Source organism: Mastomys coucha, unplaced genomic scaffold (genome assembly GCF_008632895.1).
Source record: "Mastomys coucha isolate ucsf_1 unplaced genomic scaffold, UCSF_Mcou_1 pScaffold22, whole genome shotgun sequence".
Taxonomy (NCBI): domain Eukaryota; kingdom Metazoa; phylum Chordata; class Mammalia; order Rodentia; family Muridae; genus Mastomys; species Mastomys coucha.
In genome coordinates, this window is record NW_022196905.1 from 243,992,807 (window position 1) to 244,006,274 (window position 13,468).

The 13,468-nt window shown below is 45.6% G+C and overlaps 1 protein-coding gene across 1 annotated transcript in view; it reads left to right on the plus strand.

The window, feature by feature from the left end:
• Positions 1-214: 214 nt before the first annotated feature.
• Pskh1 (protein serine kinase H1) overlaps positions 215-13,468 on the plus strand; it is a 28,456-nt gene continuing 15,202 nt past the window's right edge. Inside the window, exons 1-2 of the mRNA XM_031341250.1 lie at positions 215-334; positions 11,079-12,117. Of these exons, the coding sequence (XP_031197110.1) occupies positions 11,149-12,117 (969 nt within the window). The 5' untranslated portion in view covers positions 215-334; positions 11,079-11,148. The remainder of the gene's footprint in view (positions 335-11,078; positions 12,118-13,468) is intronic.

Genomic DNA, 13,468 nt, shown 5'->3' on the forward strand with positions numbered 1-13,468 from the left:
TTTTTCCATTTCTCTCTGTCATTATTTGTCCCAGCACTTTTCCGTTCGTAAGCTGCTCCCCAGCGGTGTCGAGCCGCCAATAGACACACCCCTCGAAAAGAGCCCTTCCCCGCCTCGAAGACGTTGATTGGCAGGCACTCGGGGACCGCCTATCGCGTCCGCAGGCTCCGCCTCTCTTCCGCCCCGTGGCCGCCCAAGTTTGTTTTGGCGTCAGGCGCGCGCAGTAATGACGCCACCACGCTGACGCGGGAGGATGGCGGCGGCGCCCGTGGCCTGGGCCGGGAGACGGTGGGCTGAGCCGCCGAGACTCGGGAGAGCCCGCCGCCCGCGCGAGGTGAGGCCTGACCGGCGTGAGGGGCCGGCGAGTTCGGCCGCGGCCAGGGCTTGGCGCGACTCCGAGCCCTCGGCCCCGTGCACTGGGGCCTGTGGGCTGGGGAGCAGGCCGGGCTGTGGCCACCCGCGGTCTCCGGGCATGGCCTCGAAACCTCCCGCCGCGTTAGGCCCGATGGACTTGATCAGCTGTCTGTCTGATGCCCAGCCGTCCCGCGTACAGCGCGGGTCAGGTTGATCTAACCTTGTTGTGTGCGGCGTCTGCTTCACACTCTTCCCTTGCGACTGAGCGCCAGGGTCCTGCGGGGGCCATCGATCGCTTCTATGTATTGGCTGGAAAAAGGGCCAGAGAGTCCAGCTGGGTCGCTTGCAAGGCAGACCTGTCATACTTACAAGGAGAGCCCCGCTCAGTCCTCTGAAGCTGCTGCATGTATAATTCGCACCAGAAAATCACTAGTTAAAATTGCCTCCTTTTAGCTGGGCGGTGGTGGCGCACGCCTTTAATCCCAGCACTTGGGAGGCAGAGGCAGGCGGATTTCTGAGTTCGAGCAGCCTGGTCTACAGAGTGAGTTCCAGGACAGTCAGGACTACACAGAGAAACCCTGTCTCGAAAAAAACTTTTTTTAAAAAAATTGCCTCCTTTTTCACTGTAGGGAAAAACTAAACCTTGTAGCCTGCAGCATTCAAAGTTTTTCATAATCAGATGTGGCCTACCTAGCCCTACAGAGAACTTCTGGGCACGTCTGTACTGAGACTATGTAGTGTATTGTTGAGGCATGTGAGCCTCCTGTTAGCTCTGTGGTGTCAAACCATCTAGGTTCTGATAGCTGCTTTCTCGGTTTGTGAAACTTCCGTTCATTTCCACCCTCACTCACCAGCATAGGAAATTTACCTGTATCCTTTTAAATCTACCAACGGTGTCTTTTCCTTGGAAAACTCTCCTGCATTCACACAGCAGTAGTGTTTAGTTAAAGCTATTGGGACACTGATTTTGAATGGATACAGATTAAGCCTTAGGAAACATCTGACAGCCAACATCTTGAGATAGTCACAGCAAACAGTGACATCTCAGAGTAATAATTCAAGAGTTTTATGTTTTACTCTTAGATAGATGTGGTGAACTACACTTCTGATCAGTTTAGGCTATATAGTATGTTTAGGACAACCTGGGCTATATGAGACTTTGTCTCAAAAACAAAGTACCCTAAAGCCCTGGTATGGTGGTGCATGCCCTGTGATCACTGCACTCCTGAGACAGAAACGGGAGGATGCCCAAAAGTTAAAGGACAATCTGATATAGTGAGTTCCACAGGCTGTCTTGGGGAAAAAAGTTTTCACTCTTTTTTGGTGTTGCTGTTGATAGAAATTGAACTCAGGACCTGAATCCTTTTCACTTAGCTTATGATATATGGTAGCTTAAATGCTGTAACCCCAGCATTTGGGAAACAGAAGAAGCAGGATTACCATGGATTTGAGACGATCCCAGACTGCATATGGAGTACCAAGTCAGCCAGGACTACAGACTGAGACCCTGTCTCATGAAGCAAAACATAAATAAGAAAGAAACAAGATACGAGCTAGAAACCTGTGCTTTTAAAGTTGTTTTTAAGTCTCCTCCCCCTGAACAGTGATTGATCCTGGGCATTTTGCATTCTACCAACTGAGCTGTGTCCCCTTTTCAGAAAATTGTGATAAATGATGACGGAGTCAGGGCATGGTTGTACACACCTGTAATTCCAACATTTAAGAAGCTGACACAGGAGAATTACTCTAAGTTAGGTCAGTCCTGCTTTTGTAGTGAGTTCACCAGTCTAGCCTGGGCTACAGAGTGAAACCCTGTCTTGAAAATAAGAAAACAAGGGCCGAGCAGTGGTGGCACACGCCTTTAATCCTAGCACTTGGGAGGCAGAGGCAGGCCGATTTTTGAGTTCGAGGCCAGCCTGGTCTACAGAGTGAGTTCCAGGACAACCAGGGATACCCAGAGAAACCCTGCCTTGAAAAACAAAACAAACAAAAAAAGAAAGCAAAAGCTACTGCCATTACTGTACTTCTTGGATGAAGATTTGTGATCTAGCCCCAGGAAGCTACTGGCCTTGTAGACTGCTGTATGGATTGTTGCCCATACCTTGGAAAGACTTTGAAAGATCTAAATATATGTCAGTTCTGTTCTATTGAGGAACACCGCTAGCCCCAGAAAACTTGTCTGTTTGTCTGTCTCTCTGTGTGTATGTGTGTGCACATGCACACTTGTATAGGTAAGTAGGTAGGTAGGTCAGTTTGTGAGAGTTGGTTCTCTTGTTGGTTCTAGATGGAATCCTGGTAGCAGGTGCTTTTACCCACTGAGCTCTTTTGCCAGCCACATTGTGGTTGACGTTTTTGTCTTGGACCTATCAAGAACTAACTCTACTATTGAAGTAGAAGCCTGGCTATCTTTTTTACTTTTGATTTTGTGATGGGGTTTTACTCCGTTGCCCAAGCTGGTCTTGAACTCACTCTGTAGGTAAGACAGGTCTTGGGATTTTCCTGCCTCAGCTTCCTCAGTAGCTTGGATTATGGGCCTTTCCCACCAGTCCCAGCTAGAAAATGGCATCATTTTTTCACCCCTTTGGTTTTTCGAGGGAGGGTTCTTTGTGTAGTTCTGGCTGTCCTAGCACTCACTCTGTAGGCCAGGCTGACCTCAAACTCACTAAGATGGCCTGTCTCTGTCTTTTGGGTGCTGGGACACCCAAAAGGCACACACTACTACTGCCTGGAAAAATGTCTTTTAAAGTTGTTCTTCATATTGAACTGTGTTTAGGATGATGCCCTGTGTTATGTGTTTCAAGGTCACTTGTAGGTATCTGAGAGCTCTGATAACACCACTTCTCATCAGATAGATGCAGTTGACCACTCCCCTAAAGTGCTTCAGGATGCTCATTTACTAGAGGATGAGTTTGCTGAATAGGCAAGTTTTCCAAGTCTAATTGCAATCCTGTGCTTAAGTTAAATAAATGAGCCAGAGAAAGTGCAGACTTTAGGAACCTTACTTGCCACTGACATTGAGGTGTAGTTTCTCGTCACTTGGAACAGAATGTCCTTGAAAATCCAAATGCCTATGAGATCTGAAACAGATGCTGAAGTCTTGTGTCAGTCACAAGGTCATAGTTAAATGAATGAAAATTTGGTTTGGCCTCTAATTTGTCTTTGTTAGTATGAGAATGTTACAGGAGCAACTCTGACCTTCCTCAGTGCTTAACCAGCTGTGTGGTGATGTGACTGTGCTGTAAGCCGTTGACACTATTGACCCTTAAACTTCAGGATAGCTCAGAGCAGCTGTCTTCATTGGCCTAGAGCATTATACAGTAGTATTATTCTCTGTGCATATCTTGACATACGGAGAGAATCTGAGAAGTAACGCCCTAGAAAGAGGTAAGGAATTCTGAGAACTGGAAAGAGGCTTTTCCAAACACCTTTTGCTTCCAAAAATCTTAGTGTCATATTGATTTGGTCATCACTGAATGATTTTTTTTTTTTTTTGGTTTTTCGAGACAGAGTTTCTCTGTATAACTCTGGCTGTCCTGGAACTCACTCTGTAGACCGGGCTCTCGATCTCAGAAATCTGCCTGCCTCTGCCTCCCAAGTGCTGGGATTAAAGGCATGCGCCACCACTGCCTGGCTCATTGAACTATTCTTGACACAGTCTTTCATTGTCAGCATATTCAATGTTAAGGTAGAACTATGTGTGATTTGTCCTTTACTGTAAGAAAATTAGCTGAGGGACTTTTTCAGGCTGCAAATTTGAAGTGGCTTTCCAGGGCATCATAAGAGTGATGGGTCAGCTGGGCTTGGTGACATACTCCTTTAATCCATGCACTTGAGTGACAGAGGCAGGGGATCTCTGTGAGTTCAAGGTCAGTCTGGTCTACAAAGTGAGTTCCAAGACAGCCAGAGCCGGAAATGTCTAGTAAGAACCTGTCTCAAAAAAAAAAAAAAAATTAATGGGTCAAAGGAGTTTATGAGGCACTGTCCAGGCTGTGAATCCCTTGAGAGCAAAGACTATGTCTTCTTTTTAGCACTGTCCTAATAGAGTTTTTCCAAGGCAGGAAATCAGTAAACATTTGTGGGCTAAAAAGAAGAACTCAGGGAAATGATTAGATCTGTATTTCTGAGAGTGGGATTAATAAAAATGCAACAATTGCCAGACAATGGTTGCATGAGCACACCTTTGATCCCAGCACTTGGCGAGCCAACTCTCTGGTGCCCTCTTTCTCTCCTCTGTGAGGCAGAGTCTTGTGTGTCTCTGGGTGGCCTCACATTTGCAGCCGTGCTCCTTCCTCGGTCTCTCAAGTGCTGGGATTACAGGCCTGTACTACTGGCCCAAGCTAATTAGAACATTTTTTATTTAGTTTTTTGTTTGTTTGTTTCTCTGTGTAGCCTTGACAATCCTGAAACTAATTATAGATTAGGCTGGCCTCAAACTCACAGAGATCTGCTTGCCTCTGCCTCTCGAGTGCTAGAATTAAAGCTAGTTATGTTTTTTAAATTGTTTCGTGTGTGTGTGTGTGTGTGTGTGTGTGTGTGTGTGCATTTGTGTGTGTGTTTATGTGGATGTGCGTGCATGTGCACATGTTTGAGGGTGCATACACAGATGTGTGCACCTACAAGTAGATGGAGGCCAAAGGTAAATGTCAGATGTCTTATCACTCTTGCTCTTGCTTAAAAACTATTTTTAGATTAATTCGTTTTATCTTATGTTTTGCCTGCATATATATCTGTGGAGGTCAGAAGAGGACATCAGATTTCCTGAAACCAGTTAGGGGTAGTTGTGAGCTACGATTTGTGTGTTGGGAATGAACAAGTTCTCTGCAAGAGCAACAAGTGCCATCTCTCTAACCCTCTGTCTAATTCATTGACACAGGATCTCACTGAGTCTAAACCAGGTGGTTAAGAATTGCAGGCCATGAGCTCCAGGAACCCTCCTGCATCCCCTGTCCTCAGCGTGTTGGCATTGCATTTCTGTGTGATAATGCCAGCTTTCCACATGGTTGTTGGGGACCCAAACTCAGGTTCTCATGCTTGTAGGACAGATCGTTTATGATTGAGCCGTTCTCCATGCTCTGATTTTCCAGCTTAAAAAATTTTTACTTTTGTTGTTCTGGACATGAACCCACAGCTTCATGCATGCTAGGTAAGAACTTGGATACAAGTTGTATTTACAGCCCTTAATTTTTCATTGTGTTGATGAAACCATGAGTTTTCTCATACAGATATATGTTCCTTGTGAATGTGGTTTTGCAGTGTTGTTTGTAGAAATGGAATTGCTGGGTCAGTGTCCACGTTGTAGAAAGACAGAGTTCTCCAGCTCTATCTGTAGCTGCTCGTATTCAAGAGATTTATCTAAGAGGACAAGAATTTTTGTCTGGTGTGTGTTTGCCTTGTGATGATGAGAAGTGCAGATTAGCAGTCACCTACTCCTGAGATCACTACCTTCCAAAACACAGGCTCAGGATCTTCTGTTTATTTGTTTCTCTGTGTAGCCCTAGCTGTCTTCAAACTCCGAGATCTGTCTGCCTCCTGAGTGCTGGGATTAAAGGCGTCTACCACTATGTCCAGCTTGGTTCAGGATCATTAGAGGTTTAAAGGTTATCTTGCTTTACCTTGGGGGAAAATTGGTAGGTAATATTGGAGAGGGGCAAATGCCTGTTTTCTACCATTGGGAGATTCACAAACCAGGCCTCTGTTGCTAGCTCTTTTCTCCTGGCCCTCTCCATAAATAGAGTTAGGTCTGGAAGCTTGTGGACAGACTTACTTTGGGATTCAAGTAACCTTTAATACCCAAATCATTGTTGTCGAGGCTGTTGAACCGCCATGGTGGCTTCTTCCTTATCTTTCATTGTTGACTCACAGCAAACAGGAAACCAAGTGTCTACCATGTTCATCTCATTGTTGACAGACTGAATGCTTCCTGAGCTCTGCACTTGGCCAGGTTCCAAAGGAGTCTGGGAGAGCTGAGAAACAGGACTTCATCAAGGAGTGATGTAATGAAAGGCAGTAGAGAGTAAAGCTATGCAGCCAGACTGAGGGCTCATACCTGCAATCCCAGCATTCAGGAGCTTAGACAGGGTTGCTGCAAATTAGAGGCCAACCCTGGCTATATAGAGAGTTCAAGATCAATTAGGGATACATAGCAAGACTTTTGTAGAAAAATAAAATAAAGCTTTGAGCTGCATGATAGACGATAGTTGGTGTTTGGGTTCTGAGCATAGGCTCTTGAGAAAAGGGCTCAGCAGAGATGTTCTGACTCACCGGCTTAGTGATGTGAGGAAACAATTCAGGCTTTGACCTGATGAAGTCAAGTTCTGCTAAGGCCCAGATACTTCTGAAACCTTTACTGTCCAGTGAAAAGATCCTTGCATGAAGAACCAGGTGATCAGAGTCCATGATTGGCCGCTTCTATTTGAGTCGCTTTGGATAAGTTCCCCTTACCTCTCTTGGCTGATCATGTCTGTAGAGTCAGGGAGGATAGTGGTGCCAAGTGCTCACTTCCTCTGCCGCTGTCCCCCATGCTTGGGCTTTCCCTAAGGAGTGGTTTGTATCCGTCTGGGATCTGAAGGTAGAGAGCAGACCCTGGAGAGTCAGATCATGTCTGTGTTAGCTTTGTGACCTGGGTAACGGTGTAACATGATCTCAGGGGAGTCTTCTGTTTTAAAGATTTATTTATTTACTTATTTATTTATTTATTTATTTATTTATTTAGGTTTTTCGAGACAGGGTTTCTCCGTATAGTCCTGGCTGTGCTGGAACTCACTCTGTAGACCAGGCTGGACTCAAACTCAGAAATCCACCTGCCTCTGCCTCCCAAGTGCTGGGATTAAAAGTGTGCGCCACCACCGCCTGGCTTAAAGATTTATTATATGTAAGTACACTGTAGCTGTCTTCGGACACACCAGAAGAAGGTGTCAGATCTCATTACGGATGGTTGTAAGCCACCATGTGGTTGCTGGGAATTGAACTCAGGACCTTCAGAGGTGCAGTCAGTACTCTAACCGCTGAGCCATCTCTCCAGCCCCTTTAGGGGAGTCTTTTCTGAGGCTTCCCATTCATCCCATCTACTCTAGAACCAGTGCTGGCTACTAAGTTGGGCACTTACACAAGAAAGCTGGAGGAATTGTTTCTTCCCAAGTGTTTGTCAGCCACTATTTTCCCCATGTCTTCATTTCCACTTCATCAATTGGGAACAGAAGTTAGCAGATGGTTTGTATGTGCTTGGCCTAGGGAGTAGCTCTATTAGGAGGTGTGGCCTTGTTGAAGTAGGTGTGCACTGTGGGTGTGGGTTTTAAGACCCACATCCTAGCTGCCTGGAAGCCACTCTCCTCCTGTTTGCCCTCGGAACAGGATGTAGAACTCCCAGCTCCTCCTATGCTTTGCCTACCTGGATGCTGCCATGCTCCCACCTTGATAATAGAATAGACTGAACCTCTGAACCTATAAGCCAGCCTCAATTAAATGTTGTCCTTTTTAAGAGTTTCCTTGGTCATGGTGTCTCTTCACAGCAGTAAAACCCTAACTAATGCAGCAGATATGATTGGAACTGAGCATATAAAAGGCAGATACAAGTGAATTTCTATGGGTTTGAAGCTAGCCTTGTTTACATAGTAGGCTCTAGGCTAGTAAGGGCTACATAGTATGACTCTATCTCAAAAAAACAAAACAAAACAGATGTGATTGGAACAGTCTCGATCATCTGGAGGATCTTACGTGTGTCCCTTAGCTTTCAGAGCTGGTACCTCTTCTCTTCCAGTTTCAATCTGTATTTGAATTGGCAGAACATTGATAGCAGCCTTCTAATTGGAATAAACAAATAAAAAAAATGGTACCTTACTGCTAACTTTATTTAAAGGGAAAATCAGGGCTTTTTCTTTATAAACCTTAGTTTTTCTCATCAAATGTGTTTGGCTAGATATAACTAATTATTGATTGCTAAGTTTAAGTTCCTCTTTCTCACGGGGTAGAAGTGAATGCTGAGCCGTCCATGCTGGATATCTTTGCAGTTTGTGTACCCTCTCACCCTCTCACCAGTGGTAGATGTTGCTTGAGGATCAGGGGCCAGAGGCCTGTTCTTTGCCTCAGGAATGCTGGCCCAAGAATGGTCTTCTTCCTGGGTTTCAATATATTAGTTTTCCTGAAGGAGGAGATGAGTCTGCAGAATTTTGATTTGCAGTTCTAATCTTTGGCCTCTATCAGGAGGAATCTATTTTCTAAATGTCTTTGTTTAAATATGATGTTCTGAATTAGGAGGACTGGTCCAGTGACCTGAGTTCAGCTCACAGGACTCACATGGTGGTAGGAGATTATTTGACTCCTGTAAAATCACTCTGACCTATTCCTTCCACACACACACACACAAATAAGTAAGTAAGTAATACATGTAATACAAATTTAAAAATTTGAAGACTACATACAGGTAAGTCCACGTGGGACCACCTTTGCAGTTTGATAATAACAAACCCTAAAGATGAGTTGTTTCACTTCATGTAAGGAAAGATAAACTGTATTCTGCTAAGTACCATATTGGCATATTAAGTAAAATGTGAACTCAGTCTGTGCTCATCAAAGTCTTCCTTTCTATCTGATGGATTTGCTTTATTTTGTTTTTCCTTTTCTGTATATCTCTCTGTGTGTGCACACATGCATGCACTTTTACCTTTGTTTGTTTGTTTTTTGGCTTTTAAGACAAGGTTTCTCTGTATAGCCCTGGCTGTCCTGGAACTCAATTCTGTAGACCAGGCTGGCCTCAAACTCAGAAATCCGCCTGCCTCTGTCTCCCAAGTGCTGGGATTAAAGGCATGTGCCACCACTGCCCGGCTTACCTTATTTTATTAATCTTTCATACAATACATCCTGACAGGTTTCCCCTCCCTTAACTCCTCCTAGCCCACATACCACCCCCAACCTCCCCAATCTCTAGATCCACTTCAGAAGAGAGCAGGCCTCCCAGTGATTACAGCCAAACACAGTATAACAAGATGCAATAAGACCAAGTAGAAATCCTCATATAAGGGCTGGGCAAGGCAACATGTAGGAGGACAAGGGTCCCAAGAGCAGGCAAAAGGGTCAGAGACACCTCTACTCCCACTCTTAGGAGTCTCATAAAAACACAAAGCTAACAGCCATAACATACATGCTGAAGACCTATGCAGGCTCCGTGATGGCCACTTTAGTCTCTATGAACCCCTATGAGCCCTGCTTAGTTGATTCTGTGGGAGCTTTCTGAGTTCTTTTTCAAGGCAGGGTTTCTCTGTATAGCCCTAGCTGTCCTGGAACTCACTCTGTAGACCCGACTAGCCTCAAACCGAGAAAGTTTTCTGAGTTCTTATGGGTGATGATGCTGGAAGAGGTTTTTAATGCTATGCATCAGAAAAGATGACCCAGAATAATGAGTGATGTTAACATTTAGGAAATATGAGACTTCAACTAAAAGGGCTCAGGAAGACAAGATGAGAAATAATGTCTGGTGAACATTCTTATCCCTGTTAGGCTTGGAAAACAACATGAGACTTGATGCTGTGAGGTCAGACCTGGGCTTTTTCCCAGATCCTCTATTGAGATTGAAGTTGCTTTTATTTTGTTTTGGGATAGGGTCTCTGTAACTTAAGTTGTCTCAGAACTCACTCTAGCCTTTCCTGGTCTTGAACTTATGATAATCCTCCTGCCTCAGCCTCCTAAAATTCAAAATCATAGGTGTGAGTTATTACTATGCCTGGCTTCTGTACTCTAAAGTCTTTGTTTCTATTTGTTTTAAATTTTTGTTTGTTTTTCTGGACAGGGTTTCTCTGTGTGGCCCTGCTTATCCTGGAACTCACTTTGTAGACCAGGCTAGCCTCAAACTCAGAGATCCACCTGCCTCTGCCTCCTGAGTACTGAGATTAAAGGCATGAGCCATCACTGCCTGAGTTTGTTTTTTATTTTTATTTTACTTGAAAATTTTATGTGCGTAGATGCGTTGCCTATATGTATGTCTGTGTACTATGTGTGTGCCTGGTGCCGTGGAAGGCTAGAAGAGGGCATCAGATCCCTTGGAACTGGAATTACAGACAGTTGTTAGCCACCATATGTGTGCTAAGAGTCAGACTTGGGTTCTCTGGAAGAGCAGTAGTGCTCTTAAACTGCTGAACCACCTTCCTGTCCCCTACTGTAACATCTTCCCTTTGCAGGTTATTGTGTCAGTTTTTGTCTGTTTGCTTTTTAGACAGAGCCTCATTATGTAGCCTTGGATGGCCTACAAGTTGCTATGTGGATCAAACTGGCCTCAAACTTGCATGATCTTCATGTCTCTGCCTTCAGAGTGCTAGAATTACAGATATGTACCACCATATCTGACTTAATTCTTTGTTGTTGTTGTTTTTTACTTTTTAATTGATTCTTTGTAAGTTTCACATCACACACCCCATTCTCACTCATCTCCCTGACCCTTATCTGACTTCAATCTTAATTAGACTGCATTTATCAAGAAAACAGGAAGCTGGGCAGTGGTGGTACACACCTTTAATCCCAGCACTTAGGAGGCAGAGGCAGTAGGATTTCTGAGTTTGAGGCCAGCCTGGTCTACTGAGTGAGTTCCAGGACAGCCAGGGCTACACAGAGAAACCCTGTCTCAAAGAACCAAAAAAAGAAAGAAAAGAAAAAGAAAACAGGAAAATGGAAAAGGACTGTTGTCCTTCATCGGTGTCCCTGGCTATTCTGACTTGCCCTCTTTTCTGTTTGCATAGGTGTAGTCGGGGCACTGCCTACAGAGCAGGTCCTGCCAGCCTCGCTGGAGAGGATGCCCCCGTGTCAGTGATGGGCTGTGGGACAAGCAAGGTCCTTCCTGAGCCACCCAAAGATGTCCAGCTGGATCTGGTCAAGAAAGTGGAGCCCTTCAGTGGCACTAAGAATGATGTATACAAACACTTCATCACAGAGGTGGACAGTGTTGGCCCTCTCAAAGCTGGCTTCCCAGCTACCAGTCAATATGCACCTCCCTGCCCTGGTGTTCCCACTACTGGCCATACAGAGCCTCCCTCAGAACCAGGAGGGCCAGGGCCACGGAGGGCCAGGGTGGCAAAGTACAGGGCCAAATTTGACCCACGCGTGACAGCTAAGTATGATATAAAGGCCCTAATTGGGCGAGGCAGCTTTAGCCGTGTGGTACGTGTGGAGCACCGGGCAACCCGACAGCCATATGCTATCAAGATGATCGAGACCAAGTACCGAGAAGGGCGGGAGGTGTGTGAGTCTGAGCTCCGAGTGCTGCGCCGGGTGCGCCATGCCAACATCATCCAGCTGGTAGAAGTGTTTGAGACACAGGAGCGTGTATATATGGTAATGGAGCTGGCCACTGGTGGCGAGCTCTTTGACAGGATTATTGCCAAGGGTTCTTTCACTGAGCGGGATGCCACAAGAGTGCTGCAAATGGTACTGGATGGTGTCCGGTATCTTCATGCCCTTGGCATTACACACCGAGACCTCAAGCCTGAGAATCTCCTTTACTACCACCCAGGCACTGACTCCAAGATCATCATCACTGACTTTGGCTTGGCCAGTGCTCGAAAGAAAGGTGACGACTGCCTGATGAAGACTACGTGTGGCACACCTGAGTACATTGCTCCCGAGGTTCTGGTTCGAAAACCCTACACCAATTCCGTGGATATGTGGGCACTGGGTGTCATTGCCTATATCTTGCTCAGTGGCACCATGCCCTTTGAGGATGACAACCGCACCCGGCTATACCGGCAGATCCTCAGGGGCAAATACAGTTATTTGGGGGAGGTGAGTTTGTCTTGCCCTGTTCCAGGGATGTTAAGAAGACCTCTGAGGGAAGGTATAACCTGAAGCTCCTGGTCAGAGGGCCTGCTCTGAGAGTCATGCTCTTAGGGGCCAGGCAGATAGCATAGAGGTGACAGACTAGCAAAGTGACTCAGTTTACATTCTCCTACATGTAAGCCCTGGGGTAGGGACCTGGGAGCAGAAACCTTGTGTGGGAGGTTGTTAAGTAGAGAAAGGGGGAGTGACGCGAAAAGAGGTAAATCTAATGAACAAGTACATCAAGAGATAGGCTGGCCGGGCAGTGGTGGGGCATGCTTTTAATCCCAGCACTTGGGAAGCAGAGGCAGGAGGATATCTGAGTTCGAGGCCAGCCTGGTCTACAGAGTGAGTTCCAGGACAGCCAGGACTACACAGAGAAACCCTGTCTTGAAAAAAAAAAAATCAGATGTTAGCATTGCTGGTTGCTAAAGGAAGTTGCAAAGAGTGTTACTGTTAGTTGATTGTCAGAAGGATACTGACTAGGGAGATAAGGCTGGTTGTAGTAAACTGCACGTGGATGATTGTACCATGCTTTGTGAGGAACATAGGCTGAGTCAAGACAGAGAGGGAAGGCCCCTCCTCCAGAGTACAAGGTACTCTCCTCTGGGCAGCACCTGCCAGGTTGCTGTTGTTGTCTTTCCCTTTTTTGTTTTTGGCATTTTGTTTTGCTTTGTGTTTTGCTTTTTAGTGGTTTATTTATTATTGTGTGTATGCATAATATGAACGTGGGTATGTGCATGCCACAACATGTATGTATGGTCAGCACAGCTTTGTGAAGTAGGTTCTCCCCTTACACCTTTATGTGGACTCTGGGAATCACACTCAGATCAGCAGTCTTGACTGGTGAGCGCTGTTATCTATTGAGTAAGTTCAGTGCACCTTTGCTTTGTTTTTTGAGAAAGCATCTCATGTAGCCTGGACTGACCTGAAGCTCCATGTAGGCAAGGATGGCCTTGAACTCCTAATCCTTCTACCTCCACCTCCTGAGTTCTGAATTGCAGGTGTGTATCACCACTATCAGCTGCCATTTCTGCCTTTTTTGCAGCCTATACAGAAGGGAAGGAGCTTTGAGTGTGAGTAACTGTCTTCTGTGACCTGGTTTCTTCCCAGGGACTTGGGCCAGGCCCTCGGTCATCTCCATCATCTATCTGGCTCAGAACCATGTTCCCTGTAAGTGTCACTCAAGGGCCTCAGATTGTTTTGTTTCAGGGCTTAGGATTTCATGTCATAATATCCTCCCTGTTAGCTTGCAGATGAAATTGTGTGGTTAGTCAAAGACATCATTTCTCTGGAATGGGGTTGTTCTTTTCTAAGA